General features: G+C 41.9%; 1 protein-coding gene across 6 annotated transcripts in view; it reads left to right on the forward strand.

Annotated features, from left to right (window-relative positions):
- Positions 1 to 359: 359 nt before the first annotated feature.
- Positions 360 to 19,133, forward strand: part of EFHC2 (EF-hand domain containing 2) — a 56,096-nt gene continuing 37,322 nt past the window's right edge. The window contains exons 1-3 of one of the 6 annotated variants that reach the window (XM_086879628.1): positions 360 to 433; positions 8,267 to 8,452; positions 12,762 to 12,912. In XM_086879628.1, the coding sequence (XP_086735754.1) occupies positions 8,324 to 8,452; positions 12,762 to 12,912 (280 nt within the window). In that variant the 5' untranslated portion in view covers positions 360 to 433; positions 8,267 to 8,323. The other 5 variants (XM_086879624.1, XM_086879626.1, XM_086879625.1 and 2 more) reach the window with 5 other exon arrangements.

Genomic DNA, 19,133 nt, shown 5'->3' on the forward strand with positions numbered 1-19,133 from the left:
GTTCGGGAAGGATCGGTTCGGGAAGGATCGGTTCGGGAAGGATCGGTTCGGGAAGGGTCGGTTCGGGAAGGATCGGTTCGAGATGAGCGGTTCGGGATGAGCGGTTCGGGATGGGTCGGTTCGGGATGGGTCGGTTCGGGAAGGATCGGTTCGGGAAGGGTCGGTTCGGGATGGGTCGGCTCGGGATGAGCGGTTCGGGATGGGTCGGCTCGGGATGAGCGGTTCGGGATGGGTCGGTTCGGGATGAGCGGTTCGGGAAGGATCGGTTCGGGATGAGCGGTTCGGAAGGGTCGGTTCGGGATGGGTCGGTTCGGGATGAGCGGTTCGGGAAGGATCGGTTCGGGATGAGCGGTTCGGAAGGGTCGGTTCGGGATGGGTCGGTTCGGGATGAGCGGTTCGGGAAGGATCGGTTCGGGATGAGCGGTTCGGAAGGGTCGGTTCGGAAGGGTCGGTTCGGGATGGGTCGGTTCGGGATGAGCGGTTCGGAAAGGATCGGTTCGGGAAGGGTCGGTTCGGGATGAGCGGTTCGGGATGGGTCGGTTCGGGATGAGCCCCCGCGGTCCCCGCGCGCCCCTCCCCGCCCCGTGACGTCACGGCCGCATGACGTCAGGCCGCGCGGTCTCCGGGCAGCGGCAGCGGTTGAGGGGCGGCCATGGCGCTGCCGCTGCTGCCCGGCTTCTCCCGCCGCCGCAACGTGAGTGGCCGCCCCGGCAGCCTCCTGCTCGCCCCGGCAGCCTCCAGCCTGCCCCGGCAGCCTCCAGCCCGCTCTCCTGCCCACCCTCCTGCCCTGTCCCGGAGCTCCGGGGCCGCAGGGGCTGTGCCGGGGCGGTCCCGGGCGGGGCTGGGCCGTTCCTGCCGGCCCCGCAGGTGGAGGCGAGGCGGGCCTGGTGCGGGCCCGGCCTCAGCGGCGGGGTGCGGGTGATGTGCGGCAGGACGGGCGGAGCTGAGGCTAAAACTGCGTCAGGGATAGTTTAGGCTGGACACCAGGAGGAGTTTTTTCCCAGAAAGGCTGAATAGGCATGGGAACGGGCTGGCCGGGGAGGCGGTGGAGCCGCCGTCCCTGGAGGTGCTCAAGGAAAGGCTGGATGTGGCACTCAGGGCCATGGGCTGGGTGACACGGTGGTGATCGGTCACAGGTTGCACTCGATGATTTCAGAGATCTTTTCCAACCTCACTGCTCCTGTGATCTGGTGACTGCTTTGGGGCAGTCTGAGCTCTTGTTGCAGCTCTAATAGAGCTAAACAGGGAGAGACAGATGCCCTCTACATAAACCAAAAATGGCTTTGCCAGAGAGGGCAATGACAGGGATGCTGATGTGCTGTTTCAGGGTTGCCAATACTATTAATACAGGCTAAATAGACAAGATGGTAATTTTATCACAGCAAACAAAAGAGAAGGCTGCCATCACTACTTCAAAATTTTTCATCAAGGATAGCTAGGAATTTGATGAATACACTCTGTAGTATGAAGCAGTGCAAGGCTTTAAGGCACAGTTCATGCACAGCACTGTAGCTGGTGCCTTCAGGAGGCAAATGAAACAATGTATTTTAACATTCTTAAAAATGTTAAAATAGCTGGAAGAGAATCTGTTGTTTTCACAGTATAAACACGTGGCCAAGGTTGCCCATAGAACACATCAATACCCCACTGCTGGAAGTGTTCCAGACCAGGTTAGGTGCAGCTCTGAGCAACCTGGTCTGGTGGAAGGTGTCCTTAGCCATGAAAAGGGGGTTGGAACTGAATGATCTTTAAGGTCTCTTACAACACAGGCCATTCTATAGTTCTATGATAGAAAAGAGACAGGTAGACACAAAGCTGCCCAGGTGCAGGGAGCATGAAATTGTGTTGTAATATGTGGACTCCCAGCCTCACTCTGTGTGTCAGCACTGCACAGGTGTGTGCAAACAGGACCTCTTGCATGCCCTGCCTAGAGACAGTGAGGATCTTTTAGGCATCTTCCCTGGAAACAGCTGGATGCTGTTGTTTTGGAAGGGGTATAAAAAAAAGATCTGGTGGTGTATACTCGGTCTCTTGCTGAACTGAGATTTTTTTTGTTAAGGATTGGTTGTGTGTGTAACACTTGAGGTGGCTGCTCAGTGGGTGTATCAGCAGCCCTGGAAATAGATGTGTGCCATTGGTACCTGGCTGGGTGGAAGCAGAATAGTTCAGCTCAGGGACAACTGTGGTTTTTTGTTCTCCAAACTTCAATTTAACTTAATTGATTTAATTTGACTTCACATGTTTGGGAAGAGTTACTGACAGTGAGTGTTGAGCACTCCATGCTGAAGTGCATACAGTGAGTATGTTATGAGAACTAAAGGTGTGGAAGCTGTCACAAAGTGCCACAAGACAACATTATAAAACCATGGTTAGACCCTTGTTAGGGCTCCAGATTGCTCTTTCTGTCAGTCCTTGAAACAGTGGAGTTAATAATGACAACTCACCTCCACAAATGAGAGGCTGGGAATAGCATATTTAAAGGAAAAAAAAGGTATCCCTGCTATAGATATATTGAAAAGGAAGAAAGTGTTTCCACCTGTCAGGACTGTGAGCATCACCAGCATCACTTACTCCACAGAAACAACAGTGGCAAAACATTCCCTGAAGAAGGATGCCCAAGGGACAGGGGATTGTTGTTCCTATCAACCTTTGGTTTATAATTAAGGGTATTAATTCCATCTATTACTGTTACAGCTCCTAGTGAAATTCTCTTGTCTCTGCTCCTAATGCTTCCACCTGCCTCATCTGTAGACGCACAGAAGGCATGGAAGGGGAGTACATGTGTCTTCTGTCTACTTTGGATGTGTTTAATAAGGTGTCTGGGCTGCCTCCAGAAAATCAGAGCTTTAGGGTAGTGTTCAAAATCAAAATTACAGTAGTTTGTGTACACAGAAGTCCATAAAAAAAACCCAAACCCTTCACTTTGAAAGAAGTCCAAAGATCAGCTGCTCATCAGCAGTGCCTGTGATTTTTTGTTTGTGGGTGATGAGGAGATCTAACAATACAGGTATTTTGAGCACCTGATGGAAACACAGCATATAAAAGGTTTGCTCTATTACTGCAAGAAAAAGTTTGTGGATTTGGAGCCTGGATAACGTCAGGGATGGTTGCTCCTTATGGTACTGGATGGATGTCCTTGCCTATGTCAGCAGCAAAGGAGGAGGGTGAGAAACACGTATTCATATGGGTCAGATTTGCCAAGTGCTGGATGCCCAGCATATTTTCTTGCCTGATGTTTGAAATCCCTCTCAGACAGAAAATTCTGTGCAACAATCCTCCATGACATTTCTTAGAGAATCGGACAATAAGTTTATAGATCTCAGGGGGAAATGATATCCTTGAAAAACTGAAAAAAAATCTGTTGAAACTTTAGTGGCACAGTAGAAATTCCACATCTTCCTTGCTTATTGCTTGGAATTCCCCTCAGCTGTGCTACTGTGGCCATCTCTGTGTTTCCTGTCTGACATATTTTCTGCTGCTCTGTAACCCACAAAACAGGTCATTAGTTTTTCTTGATCAAGAACATTTGCCAGCCTCTTTATAAATAAGTGTGCCTGCTGGCCTTTCTTCTTTCCCTGGCCATCTTTCCCTGAACCCCTTCCACTACCTCCCGCCCTTCAGCCCTGCTCCCCCAGATCTCTGTCTGTTCACAGCCCCCAAACCTGAATCTTCCTGTGGCTACCCCTTATGGCTGCATTTTGGGCCCTTTCCTTGATCCATCCGTTGTTTTTCCTTCCAGGAAATCACAGAATGACAGAATGGTTTGGGCTGGAAAAGGCCTTAAAGGTCATCCAGGCAAATCCCCCTGCCATGAGCAGAACACCTGCTAGATCAGGTTACTCAGGGCAACCTGACCTTGGATGTTTCCAGGAATGGGGCATCCACCACCTTTTTGGGCAACCTGTCCCAGTGTTTCACCACCCTCATTGTTAAAAATTTCCTCCTCATACCTAGCCTGCATCAGCTCTCACTGAAAACTATAACCCCTTGTGCTGTTGCAACAGGCTCTGCTAAGAAGTCTGTCCCTATTATTCTTATACTCCCCCTTAAAGAAAGGCCACAGTAAGGTCTCCCTGGATTCTTCTCTTCTCTGGGCTGAATAACCCCAGCTCTCTCAGTTTGTCCTTATAGGAGAGGTGCTCCAGCCCCCTGCTAATTTTTCTGGCCCTCCTCTGGACCTGCTGCAATAGATCCATGCCTTTCCTGTACTCATCCACACTATTGGTGTTGATTAATCTTTCTTGATTGTTTTAGAGTGGCACCAGAGTTGCTGGCAACAATGTCATAGGGCATTCCTTCTTTGCCACTACCACTTAACCCCTGAACATCCTGAGACCTCTGCAGCAAGCAGGGGGTGATAAAAGGGTTGGAAATCAGTCACATGAATTTGACTGGCACGGTGTGTGGCATTGGCATTTATTTCTATCACTTAGCTGAAGCAGCCAGGAGACTTTATCAGCAGCCTAGAATAGCTCAGAAATGCCACAGTTCATCCTGATACAGGGTTTGAGCAGGACATCCACGGTGCAGCTGCTGTTCTCAAGGTGGGAATTTACAGACTGATACTGGGTACAGAACTGTGCTGCCACTCCTGCCATAGCTCCCTTTGGGACTGAGTTAAAAATGTGGCTTCTAGGCACTCACTGAGGGGCTCCCAGCTGCTGTGCTGGGAGATTTTCAGCCGTGTTTGGTTCAGCTGGAATGTGTAGCTCCCTGGGGAGTTTGCTGTGACTCTATTACAGAGCAAGACGGAGCCAGCACGAGGCAGCATTCCCCGAGGACCACAGGGGCTGAGTTTGCAAAGAGCTGAAGTCAGAGAACCCTGACCTTTGTATTTGTCACTGTTGAGTGGATCCTCAATATTTTCCAGGCTCACCACACAGGAAATGTCCAGCTTTGTTCAGCAGATCCCCAGCCTGTTCAGTCGAGCTGCATTAGCACGGCAGATACATTCAAGCTCTTTCCCTGCTCTCTAAAAGATTTCTGTTGGAGGTCGTTCAGTGTGGAGGTAGCATGTTCTGTCACTGTTTTAGGCCAGATGTGGTCTGAGTTCATTAGCTGAAATTTCCCAAATGTTTTTTCTCTTTTGTGATCCTTAATTATAACAAATCTTTTTCTTAAACTTTCTATTTTTGTTGTTCTGGATTTTTTTAAAGAATTATCTATGCAGATTTTGAGAAGAGATTGTTTTGTCTATGGATTTAGGTGCTTTTTGGAAGAAGGGGAAAAGTAATTGTATGATTAGGAATCTAAAATAGTCTTTTTGTCAAACCCTAAAAAAGTTACAGGAATGACACAAAAGATTCTTAACAGAATTTAAACTGTTTTGTCATATATTTTTAATATCAAATTGTAAGGATATTGTGATTTTAGCCCTAAATTCTGGAAATTCCAGCAGGGTCAGACCTGGATTACTTTGCTGAACACTTTGCCGTACTTCTGCTGCTAAACCCCAAAAACATATGAACAGCAAATACTTCTAGAAGAAGTTTTGAAGACATGAAAAGTTTTCCTTTGCTCAAAAAAACTGCCACCCTCACTGTGCTTCACTAACTGTGCCTTTCTCCCTAACACATGCTTTGGTAATAGAGAGAAAATAATTAAATACTTGCTGTGAAAGTGAATCTGTTCTGTAGCACCTTCAGTATAAATCATATTTCGGCCTAGAAAATTCCCTTTTAAAATTCAGCTTGACTGTGGTTATTGTACATTTGAACTGATAAATGCAGAAAGCTCCCTTCCTTTATGACTTCTCCCCAGCTCTTTCTCAGCTTACAGAGGAACAAAATTATTTAAAAAAAGAAACAAAAGGAAATTGAGTAGCACCCAAAGGAGAGAGAAGAAACCATCCCTAGTGCAGATGTGTTACAAAGCAGGTGCCAGCCCCTGTCAGTGCCTGGCTGTTCCAGATTCCAGGAGAGAACCTGTCCTCACTTCTTGTGGGAGAGGTGGGGTGACCACATGAAGCTCTGCTTGTGATACCTAAATGTCAGTGCTCACACTGAAGCATGACATTTTATATCACAGCTCACAAAGCTGTGCTGATATAAAATATTTAATTTTGGGCATCATTCCTGCAAATGTGTCTGGTTAAATTCCTGGCTAGAGCAATGCTCTATGGTAGGGGGACTTATGAGCTCCTAGTCTGCATACAAGCACTTCCTTTTATTGATTTTCTCTTTTATTCAGTAACTCTTATTCTTGAGTTATATCTTGAGCAGTAAGTTTCTGTTGCCTTTGTATTATTCTTTAAGTTATGATACTTTCTGCATGCTCTTTTATCTACCTTTGTTCAAAAAGCTGGTTACCTTTAAAGTGTCTCCTTTGGGGATGTGCTTCCATAGCTCTGATTGTTTCTGACCCCAGTATGTGAACCTTATTCCTTTGCAATAACTGTTTCAAAGGGTACTGGCTAGCTCAGCTTTTTGTAACCTAAGCAAGGATATAGCCATTGATTATCATGGTATTAAAAATAATGATTTGTAAAAATAGTAAGTATTCTTTTTCTTACTGCTGTCCTTGCAAAAGTAGTGTGCAAAAGGATTTTAAGCGAGGTTAAGCTGAAGCAGTGATTGGGCCATTTGTGTCAGCAGCACTCTGTCTTGTGCCATTGGATTTGGAGCACCAGGAGGCAGGTGAACAGTTCAGACTGTGATCCCCAATGTGCAGGAGCTCCTACAGACTGGGGTTGATAGTTCTGTTCCATGGGGCTGGTTCCTTGCCTTTCAGATTCCTCTTTCATACTGGCAGAATGAAATAGCTGCTTGAGTACTTTCAGGTTTTGCAGCTTTACTGCTTGCACTTGTTCCCAGAACTGCTCTGCTGGGAGTGGGTTATGTTTTCTTGGAGCACTTGAAAGTTGCCATCATGAAAAGAAGTATTTATACCATTTTCTGATTTATGATATTAACTTAGAACTGTCTACACCTTCTGAGGGAGTAGTGCTTTACACATATGCATGTGATAAGCAATGATGCCCAGTCTTCCAAGTGGAGTGGGGAAGCAGTTTTGTCTGTCTGCTACTCTACTGACATCCTGCCCAGGTGCTGCTGTGAAAAATTTTGCTGTCCAGCCTTTTCCTCTACCTTTACTTTTCTCACTCATAACATCAGTTCCTCCCACTTCAGCCTCATCTTCCTTCATGCTTCCCCAGTCCCAGGTGAGGGAGGGCACAGCTCTGAGAGCCTCTCTCCCCTTAATGGATGTGCCAGGGGGTAGTGCAGGGTGCCCTCTCTGCTTAACCATATAAAGTATTTTGAGGATTTGGGAGGGCAAGAAAGGGAAGAATAGCAGAGTGAGAGGGGATAACAAGTCAGATTGCTGCTCATGTAAGGAAGTTGAGTTTTCCACTGGTATTTCCTATTTCCCTGTTCTCTTCTACAAGACTGATGTGTGGAGTAATTAGGGGATTCTGCCCAAGCCCAGCTCACACCAGCTGCCTCCAGTGCAGGGAATTGGCCAGCAAAGCAGGCAGCCTATTAGGAGGGACATTCCCAGAGACAGGAGTGACATTTATGTGAGCCCAGAAGCTTTTCTGTGTCACTTGAACACTGGCTCCAGCTCTAGCCAAGAAATTCGAGTGGGGAAGGTGGTTTTCTTTGCTATTGGTTGTTCCTATATTTTTAAGCATTCCATCTTTAATTGCCTGAAAAATTAGTAATAATATAGAGGAATCACTACAGAGATCTTCTTTTGAAATACTCCCAGATGGAATTAATGTCTGCCTTTTGATTCATGTCCAGCCTCCCAAAATTCAAGTGTATTCTAGTACAGAGGGATTTATTTTGACTCAGGGATGCAAGTGTAAATAAGATCTTTGACATAAATAACAAGAGCAGGCTGTTCTCTGAGTGCTGCTGAACTGTTTCCATTTGTCCTCTGGAGTGCTGTAGAAAAGGCCTTTCCCTTTTACCTTTCACAGCAGTTCTTGAGAGTGACTTGATTCTTTCTCTACCACGTACCTGAGTCCTTATTGCAGGGAAGGAGTGTGGGGGATAAATATCTAGTACTGTCCAGTCTCTCAGCCTAGGTAAATTACTGGCATATTATTCCATTTTTATCTATAAGATTGGCAAATTGACCACTGAGAAATGTCACTTCACTCACAGCATTCCAGTTTTTACAGGTTTTTAGAGTCTGTATGTAAAGTAAATATAAAGAAACTTTTGCATGATTAATCTTCCTTGCCTGGATCGTCAGCTATTCTGGATTTAAAAACAAGCACACAGAAATTTTTTTTTCTCTTTTTCTTCTGCATTTTTGACAGACTGGGAGAGAAAAGTTCCACAGATCACAGCTCTTTGGATATGCCAATAATATTCCTATGCTGTTTGACAATAAACGTGGAACAGGAGGTGAGCTGTTACCTGGTCAGACCCTGAAAATTACCAACAGGATGTTTCCTGAAGCAATAGGAAGCAGTCCTCCTTCTTGGATAGCATTTGACAAGCAGGTATATAGAAAACCTTTTTTTTTATGAATAGCTACAATATGACAGTGTATAAGGATGAAATTCCATTAGTTAGATATTTGAGAAGATTATTTTGTGCATGCAAAAAAAGCTGCTAGATAGACAAAAAGAGTGGTGGTTGGTATTTTTTTTAATTATGTTAATATATTGGACAATTAATATAAACATATGCCATACAGAAATATATAAAAATGTTTCTGTCTTGGAATACATCTCCTACAGGATTTAACAAAAATAAGGGAGTGGGCAGCATATACCTTTTTACTGAAAATGATGACAGTAAGGGAATTACTTGGCAATCTGGTAAGAATGAGTGTAAGGTAAATTCCAGTCCAGGAGGAAGTGTGCATGGGCACTTGGGAATCATTAAACTCAGTGGAGTGCTACATACTTGGGATTCATGCCATCATATTTGTACGCTCAAAGTCCTGTTTTGGACTTCTTTATGATTTGTTATTGTGTAATTGAGTATATCTGATACAGACACAGGAATTAAAAAATTTAAAATTAGGGTTTTTTTTTTGTTTTTTTTTTTTGCTTGTTTGTTTTAGTTTGGTTGGTTTTTTGCTTTTTGTTTGTTTGTTTTGTTTTGCGAGAATGTAGTGACACCTTTAAAGTTAGAGAGTTAACAAATAAATGTAACTTGTGATGACAGAAATATTGTAGCACGTTGTTGCTTGCCATGTTTAAATTCACATTAAATTCTACTTAGAGATGTTTTATTTCTAAAGCAAAAAGACTACAATCAGGGAAGGAAAATGATCTAGAAAAAGGAATCATTCAGCAGATTGCAGAAATGTTGCATGACTAAATAATTATGGTATTTAAATATTGGGAAGAAAGGCAAATCTCATAATTTTTGCTTTATAAGAGAAGCCATGCAGGTAATTGGAGTACAATTACACATTCATCTTTGGCAGAGCAGAAGCACAACAAGAAAATGTGAAGTGTTTGAACAGCTCAGTGCCTTTGGTCGGCTTTGCCCCTGAGATCCCTGGTATTACTCACAGAGCACCATGCTTGGGTATGACCTGGTCCAGTGTGCCCAGGTGTTAAGGCTTCAGCTGGACCTGGACTTGCTTTTCCTACTCCCTTCTTGGAACAAAGAGGGGTATATTGCCTCCTCAGGCCTTGGATCCAAGTCTGTGGAATCGAGGGGTTCAGTAGGAGGCAGAGAGATCTTCCAGTGAGCATCAGGTCCTGGCCTTGGCTGGTGACAGGAGCTTGCTGGCCTTTGGCCATTTCTGGTCTAATCCACCTGTGCATGCACAGGGCAGTCCAGGATAGGAGTTTGCAGGTTCAGAATTGGCCTCTGGAGGGCTCATGGGTTTGAATTAATGGCAGATTGTTACAGGGTACTTATCCAACTAATTTAGCTCCCCCAGTTAAGAGCCTGGAATGCAGTTCTGTCCTGCAGTTTGGGACTCAGCAGAATGCACTTAATGAAAAATGGTTTGAGTAGGTGTTTATCTTTTAAAATGTAAGCTGTTAAAATTCTACCCACTTTGGCTGCTGACCTTCAATAATACCATAGTAACTGGAAGAAGGACAGGCACAAAAAAAACTTCATTATTAAGTAGGCTGAAAAGTAGTCTTAGTAATTTCACCTGCCTAATAGGAAACAGGTGTAAATTTAATTTCTTCTATGATTAAGTACACACACAAGGCCTCCTGGGCTTGAAATGATGTTTATAATTTGACTACCACAGGTGCCAGGGAAACTTTGTGGCACTTTGCAAAGTGCTACAGAGTTTATTCAATATTTTATTTATTTGGTATTTTTGGTTTTCATAGGTAACATTTAATTTTTTAAGGAGTGGGGATGGGAACTTTATAGTTCTGTACTGCAGATGAGACTCAAGTTAGGAAGTGTTACATTTTGAGTATTTTTAAGACTAACTTTGCTCCAAAATGAAAAGTAAGTCATCTTCATTTCCGTTCCTTCCCCTCCTCACGCTTCCCAAATCATCTGCTTTGATCTGCAAAATTACAGTTGGGTGCTGCATATATTTCAGTCACACACTAGCATGTTGATAAGATTATAAAGAGAATAAAGTGTGAGTGCAAAAGAACCTGCACAAACTCTTCAAATGGGATAAACCAGGGCATAGGTGTGTGCTCAGAGAAAGAAATAAATCCAGTGTATTAAGGATGTGATTGAGTTTGGAGTTCTGTGCAAACAGACTGCTTTGCCTGGCTGGTGTCTCGTGAGACAACTGTTCTCAGAAGAGATCATTGACAAAATTAAGAACAGTTAGTGGTGAAACAGAGCTCTTGAACAGTATGTTCATCAAATGTCCCTATTCTAGTGGGACTGTCACAATAGGGACAAGAGGGTGCAGAAGTTTCCATGTCTCCAGTGATTTCATGGCTTATCAGCAGCTGGATGAGGAATGAAATTCTGGTCCTTGTCAGTTGAAGCCCTAGATGTTCCGACTGGGATGCAGTGGTTCTACCATAGTACCTTTTATGTCCCCTGGAGTGTTCAGGAGATTTATACAGGGCTCTTGGTCGTTCCAGAAAAGTAGCTGGAGGCCAGGAAAGATCATTTGGGCACCAAAAATGGAACTCTACACCAGTGTTTAGACAATTGGAAGGAGGAAGACATGTTCAAGGTTGACAGTTTGTGTTGCCTTTGTTGTATGTCACATATTTTGTCCAGTGCTTTTGTGTTTGATACATGAAACAGTGAAATCCACAGTTAAAAAATGTGGGCAAGTATTAATTTTTAAATTTATTTTCAAGTCTATACATTGTTCAGAAACTTGCATATTGTACTAATTAAACAATCTATAACTGAGTTTTCTAGATTCCTTTGTGTAAAGATCTAATGCCATCAGGTTTAACAGGTAATGGTTATGTCATTTGGTTATAATTTAAATATTATTTTTCTAGTGGTGGAGGATCACAGTGCAGGAAAGTTGATGTCAGAAATGTGTCTGTCATACTCTTCAATCGTTGCCAAAAATCAGTGGGATCTGAGCCTCTGAAATAATTTCTGGAAACAGAATTATTCTCATCTTGCATTTAACCTGCTTGAGAGAAGTCTGAGCAGGACACAGGATGGCTCTTGTGTGCTCAGGGCAAGCTGCTACTTCTCTCTTTCCAAAAGGAGGTTGTTCTTGTGTATGAGGTGTTATAAAATCTCTGCCATCAGTACTCATGGAGGCACTTTGAGATTCCCAAAGGCACGTGCAAAAGGAGTGCACACTATTAACCAGTGTCTGTCATGCAGGGAATTCAGCCAGCTTATCAGATTTCAAACATTTCCAACTCATCCTCTGCTAGATGCTTGTTGAAACATAGGGGACAGCTAAATTGTTTGTTTTTCAGTGCTTCAGGTTGTCTTGTGAATCAAGAGTAAAGGTAATTTCATTTATTAAATATAATCAGTGTGGAAAATAAAGTATAAATTAACAGTGATTTGACCCAAATACGTTGGAGGGACAGGATGGAAACCTGTTTTAATTAGTGCCTTCCTGCACATACTTACTAAACCAAGCATCCTGCTAGATAATGCACTCGGGAGTAGATGCATCTCTCACGTTCCTTTGACGTTGGTGTTGATGGTTAAAAACTGATATCAAGAAGTGCAAAATTTGTGTAATGGTGTCTGAGTTTGAGCTGGGATCTCCAGGCATGAGGGCCAGTGAGCACCTACCCTGTGAAGGGTTTTCTTTTTTTTCATCATTGCTATTGCTAGAGACCATGGAGAGAAGTTGCTACACTCTGTGAGATTTCCTCACTCACTGAACTGCAGAAGCAGGGAAGTTTTGAAATGCCAATATCACAAAGCTGTAAGTGCCTCCCGAAAAATGTCATTTCTATCTGATAGTCTTCAGTACCATTCATTTGAACACTTGCAGGATATGCTTAAAAAGAACTCTTTCCACTTACCTTGATGGTAAAGCCATTGCTGTCATCGTGTACTATATTTTCTAGTAATTCATTGAATAGCAGTCTAAAATTTGCTTCAGTACCTAGGCAGCTCATTGTGTTATCAAAAATGCTTTGTTTGGAAGATTTTCCAAGCAACCTGCTGATAGTTTTGTATTTGATTTATTTCTTTACTTTAGAGTTTCATCTCTGCTTAGATGTTGTGATAATAAAAATGCCAAGCAAAGAATTTTAGATTTATGTGCTTTAATGTGGATTTCTGGTCTTACATTTCTGAGAAATAAATCTACCTCCTGAAATCCATACATTTAGTTACTTATACAAGTTTATTTGACATATTTTGCAAAAGTGTTGGGGATTTTGCTGCTTTATATTTATTTATTGTTTTTAATAGGTGTTGTGTTTTGATGCTTATTTTGAAGAAGAAGTGCCTGACAAAAATCAAGAGCTGTATAGAATCAGACACTGTAAAATATATTTCTACCCTGAAGATGATACAATTCAAGTGATTGAGCCCATAGTGAAAAATAGTGGCATAAATCAAGGTATCTGTTTTTATTGGCACCCTTTTTTCTCCCCTTTATATCTCTCTTCAGTACAGTCTTGGTCCATTCCAAAGGATATATAATGTGAGTTCTTATAGCTAAAGTGGTGTGTAAATGCACAGGTGTAACCGAATTTTCTTGTTACAGAGAATGATGTGAATATTTTTATTGTCTTAGTTTCTCAAGATGTGGGCTATATAAGGCTGAATCCTCTCCCCTACTCAATCATACAATTTTTTCTCTAATGTAGTAATTTGAAATCATATGATGGTAAGGTCTTTGTCAGTGTTGTGTCGCTTCTGCAAAAACAATTTGTGTTCTAGATCGCCATCCCTGAGCCTGGCTCCTCCCATCTTGGCACTGACGGGGAGTTCTGTGGCAGCAGCTCTGTAATTGTTCTTGTGCTATTCCAGTGTCTCTGCCATTATTGAAGACAAGAGTCTTTTGTGTCTCTGGTTTTTGGTTCTTTTATGATTAAAGTGCTTTGGGCACAGTAATTCTTCCTTGATGCCTCTTAAGTTGAGAAGGTGCCTTGCCTCAGTGTCACATCCCTGCACTGGGACCAGTTTGAGGACTTCAGGAGGAGGGTTTACTGTGCTGATTTACTGGGGTATTATTTGACTTGGTTTATATTAAGAAAATGTGATCTAGCAGTCAACATCCTGTTGCAGAGGGGGAACACAGCTGCTGCTTCTTGGTCTTTATGGGTCACTGCCAGAATTAAAAGTTTTCAAGGGATATAATCCAGAGAAGCAGGATGTCTTGGGATGACCGCACCTCCCAGTCCCCAAAGATGTTTTGTACATTTTATACATTCTTAGCACAGCAATTTTCAAAAATAAGTTAACCATTTAACTACCCTATTCTTTTCTCAGATCAGCAGATGCTATCAATTTCTCTGTCTACAGAGTAAGATAATATTTAAAGGTGTTATGTGCATCATTACTGTTAGGACTGGGATAAAATTGCCTGTGAATCTCTTAAACCAGTACTTCAGGTGCTGCTGTCCCCGAGTAGTTGAGTAGTTCTTGCCAGAAGTTTTGTAGGGTCATCAACAGGGACTGAAATTGAATGCAATGAAACCTCATCCTGCTCCTACCTGGACAAGTGCTTTCTCATGTTTGGGCTCTTTCTCTTACCCCTACCCTGCACCCTTATGTAACATGTGGGAGACATCATTGTGTTTAGGTTTTCCTTGTGTGTCCCAAGAGTGGGAGCAGCTGCTTCTGGGGTTTGTGCTTTAGAGTAAATGTCCACTGATAAAGGAAGTACAGAGAGACAGAGGTGATGCCTTTGAGAGAGAAGGTGGAAGCCAGGTTCTTTAGAGCAGGATCAAGCAAATTCAAAGCTGATTCCTTTGAAGGAATTATTTTCATTGTCTTTGTACTATGGGTGGTGCAGGCTGCCTCTTCAACCCTAATGTTCCTGGCAGTCTAGTCCTGTTCCTTTAGTGACAGGAAGGCTACAATTTCCTCCTGTTTCCTTGGTTGTATCTTGTGTTAATGATTGTTGGAATCACCTTTGATACTGGACCTAAAATTGACTGAATGGTATTAGAGAGAAACAAAAATTTTCACAGACTTCCATTCAAGGATATTTTCAAAGTCTCCATGAGATTGTTGGAGTACTTTGTGGGATAAATATATATATATATATGCAACATATTAATCTGATGGATTAAAATCAAATGTTTCAGGATCTCAAAAGTGCATTTAATTTATTTGTCACTGTACCTGGGCTGGTAAGGAAGCTCTGTGTGTTGTTTGTGTTTAGGAAGGAAGAAAAACTGTAGATTGAAAGGCCCAAGGACTATTTGGAAGGTGTTTGGGCTTCACAGTTGATGCATAGATATGGGGCCTATACTTTATCATAAACATCTACATAAATATTCTTGTTGTCCTAGATATTAATATGATGTAGAGTGAAAGAGTTGATGGAGACACCTATCAGAGGATTCTCTACTCACATGCACTTGGAGTTTGACTTCTTGCTCTGTAATTGAAGACCAATGACAAAGTTATTATGTTAAAGGCTCTAGATATTTGTTGTTGAATACAGAAGCAATGTTTCTTAAAACTATATATTAAATCATTAACTGCTAGTCTTACCATTTTCAATAAAGAATTGTTCTATTTCCTCTTTTATTTTAATTTTATCTATCTATCTATCTATCTATCTATCTATCTATCTATCTTTCTATCTATCTTACATTGTTCATATTTTTTATCCTGACTGGGAATTTTTAAGCCCAAGAACAACAGGAGTGTAACTGTCTGCATTGTGAAGCTGGTAAACTGAAGCACAAAGGAATGAAAACTTACCCATGATCTTACAGAAAAGGTCTAAACAGGGTGAGGAGCTGAACTGAACTGAAGTTCAGGATCTTGACCATTATGCTGCACTCTGCACATCTGCTGAAATACAGCTTTTCAGTTAATTAAAATTCCAGAGATTTGTAGAGGAGAATTCAGCTGTAGGAGACCTTAGGTTGCTAAAAGGCAAACTGCACTGAACAAAAGAGCACAGGTTTGTGAAGAAAAATGCCTGGGGACATCAGGAGCAGGATGGGCTCAGTCTGTGTGAAGAATTGGAGAGTTGCAGTGGCAGGAAAGAGGTTGTGTGAAGGAGGAACAGCAAAAGCCAGTGATGGATAAAGTAGAATTGAACTGTTGAAAGCAGAAGGTGCTGGTCACCTTAACTTGGATGTTTGCCCTGTCAAAAAAGATGTAAATCAGACAGCTGGAATGGCTGTTTTCGAGAGCCTTCCAGCAGAGAAGGTAGAGCTGTGACAGGGTAGATCAAAGGCAGATCTTATCTTGGCTGGTGAATGCCTTGAGGCCATGGGGTTACCAATGCTTGTGCCATAACCCACAGATAAGACTTTGATGGTCTGAATGGGTGTCCATGAATGGTGGGACTGGAGAAATGCAGTAGTTTCCCATTGTACTTTTGTAGTGCTTGTGGTTTTGTGGAAAGAAATTTGGAGAGGTTTACAGACTGCTGGAAGATCTGCTGAAGGAACAGTGGTCAAAGGAATTTCTAAGTTCAGTTATGATTTTACAAAACTAAAACAAATTTGCTTCAGAGAAAAAAAAAGCCTGAAAATGTTCTTTTACCATTGATCAAAATCTCAAAGCAATGAAGTAAATGATCTGTGGGAAATGTTTCAGTGACTTTAAAAATTGCTTTATGAAATTGTGTGCTGTACTTCAACATGAATTTGGACTTACAAGGTTGCTACTAAATAGCTGAAATTTAAACTTAATTTAATTTTGGATACTGCCTTGCTATTTGGCAAATATTAGAAACATTAGAAGAAATCTGTACTGAGAAGGGAATGCAGAGACCTTGAACTTGAGAAACCAGAATCAAAGCAAGAAACAGCAGGACAATCACAGTGCACAAGGCCCAAGTCAAGATAAGGAGAGAAGGATGGTAAATTTGACCACATAACAAACTCCAAATGCTTCTTCCATAACCAGAATGATAATTACTCTTTCAATATAAAAAAAAAATCTCCCATAGAGAGCCAGGCTAGATATGGCAGTTGCAAGTGTTTTGTACATATAATTCCCAGTTAACAGGACTGTGGCTGGCTGATACTGTATTATCAAAAGGTCATTTCTATTCCCATGGGGTTGGCTGTAGCTTCCAGTGCAATCCAGACCCTGCAAGCCAGAGCAGAGTGGAGCAGCTGGCTGGTTTCCCCAAGGTCAGCCAGCTGAAAAAGAGAGTGGAGCTGCCTCCTGGCTGTGTTCCCAAGGCCGGCTGGCTGAAGAGGAAAGTACAAGTGGGAAAGTGAAGTTGCATCAGCTCCTCCAATATAACAGATTATCTAAGAGTTTAAGCCTCCCCCAAGGCCTTGAAATAATTGTGATTTTGCCATATTTGATGGTGGCCAAATCATGACCTTGCTATGTTCTGGAAGGGAGAATAAGTGAATGTAAGAAGCCTCCTTGTTTATTGGGATGAACCCTTTGTGTTGCAGGAATAATAGTGGTGGCTTCTCCTCCTTTCTGTGCAAGCAGAGCATGTACAAACTCCAGGTATTACTCATTCCTCTCCTCTCTCTAATGCAGTCTTGTGCTGTGCAGTCAGAGAGCTGTGCTGAGGAAACTGGGTACCATTTAATTTCTTCTACAGAGAAGAGAAGCAGCAGAGACCAAATCATTTGCTGCCCAGCTTCGTTGTCAAAAGGCCTTCACTACTAGCGAGATCTCCTTAAGCAGCTGCTGGGATTGCCAAATAATCCAAAATCCCAAGAGAAAAGAAGATCAGCTACAAATTATGGTGTGGGAGCTCAGTGCCACCACCACTGTCAGAGAAAAGCAGTACCTCAACTCCCTTTCCAAGAGCACGGTAGAGCAGAGCTTTGTGCTTTATGCTGACCAGATGCAAATATTTCAATCTGTGCTTGGTGATGCAGTAGAATATCCTGCTCAATAAACTGACAACCAAAGAACCATCAGAAATAGCAATCCATCCTGAACCAACCAGAAAACTGCACATTCAGATGATCCTTCAACAGCTTGCAACAAATTTCTAGATGAAATTTACTATTTTCCAGAAGGAAGAACAATTTTAAAATTATGAGACCTAACCTCAGCTTATCAGGTTTTATTAAATTTCACATTCAGCATTATGAAATGTACCCTCTACATGTGTACATCAGGCACAGTGATACCTAATAAAAGCAAAGGATTGCTAGAGATATTATCTTTACAAGACATTTTCCATTAGGAAAGAATTACTTCACCCTCAGAACAAAATGGGTATGTGTGTTTCACCCTTAAAAGTGATATGAAAAACAAGCTGATGCTTATTCACCAAATCTGAGATGAATATAATCTCTGAGAACACCTCATATTAGAAAATCATCAACCATTATATTTTAATTAAAGTGATGATTCAACAGAATTTGCATGCTGTGACTTACCCCATTATCTGTTGATTGACCTAAAAATTAGCCAAAATCAGGTAAAATATTTTAAAGTATATGTTTTTTGTTGAAGCTAATGCAATGCAGTTTTACATCCCATTAAAATGTGCAATTTCCCACATTTTCTAACATCTTTCATGAGAATACATCCTAAATAGGTGTTTAATATGTTTAAGCAGATAGAGGTTAAAGTTTATTTTACAGTCAAAGGTCAGTAACCAGAATGTTGGATTTGGAACATGTGGAACATGAGGATGATGAATGGGTCTTAAATAATTATTTTAATGAGAACATAAAGTAAATCTGGTTTGTTGCTTTATTCGCCTTAAAAATTAAGGATATGTTTTCATTGTAGGAATTAGAACTTAAGAAATAACTCTGATAATGTAGTAAAGAAAGGTATTTCATACAAATTGGTCCATAGGGAGATGAACAATAAAGAATTTCCATGGACTAACCTAGGAACAAAGCCCTTCACATGCCAAACAAAGCACACAGTGGTATCTTTTTCACTTCTTCTCTGCCTCTCTTTATCCCCTTTCTCCCCAGGTCCCCTTAAATTGGTTCTAAAATTCTTGTAAGTTATTTCTGAAATATTTGTGGTATCCCTAAATCACTGATGTTGGAAGGGATACCCTAAGATTGTCTAGTCCATGCCCCTGCTGCAAACAGAGCCAGCTGGAGCCAGATGCGCAGGCAGGCCCATGTCCTTTTGGGTTTCAAATATCTCCAAGAATGGAGACTCTGCAACCCTTTTGGAGAGCCTGTTCCAGTATTTGATCACCCTCACAGTAAAAAAGTGGGTTTGTGTGCTCAGCTGGAATTTTGTATCTTTTAATTTGCTCTCATCCTGTCAATGGACACCATGGAGAAGAGCATGGCTCCATCTTCTTCATTCCCTCCCATCAGGTATCTATAAACTTTGATGGTTTTTCCCCACCTCAAGTCATCCCTGTTCCAGACTGAACAGACCCAGCTCTCTCAACCTTTCCTCATATGAAAGATGCTCCAGTCTCTTGCTCACAAGCTGTGAGTACTTTTGAAGCATCACCCATTTCATCAATGTATTTGAGAGTTTACAGATGATAGGTCAATAGCAGTTTCCTTGTCTTTTAATGTGTTTAATCTTCAAAAGATAATAAAATGCAATGCTGACAGGATAACTGTCCTTTCATTTAGAGATTATGAATAAGAAAATTTAAGTATGTGATTACTTTGTCAAAGTTAAAATATCTCTTTTTTTCTCCTCTCTCCTTCTCTCCTTTCTCTTTTGGATAATGTT

Source organism: Cyanistes caeruleus, chromosome 3 (assembly GCF_971803275.1).
Source record: "Cyanistes caeruleus chromosome 3, bCyaCae1.hap1.1, whole genome shotgun sequence".
Lineage (NCBI taxonomy): Eukaryota > Metazoa > Chordata > Aves > Passeriformes > Paridae > Cyanistes > Cyanistes caeruleus.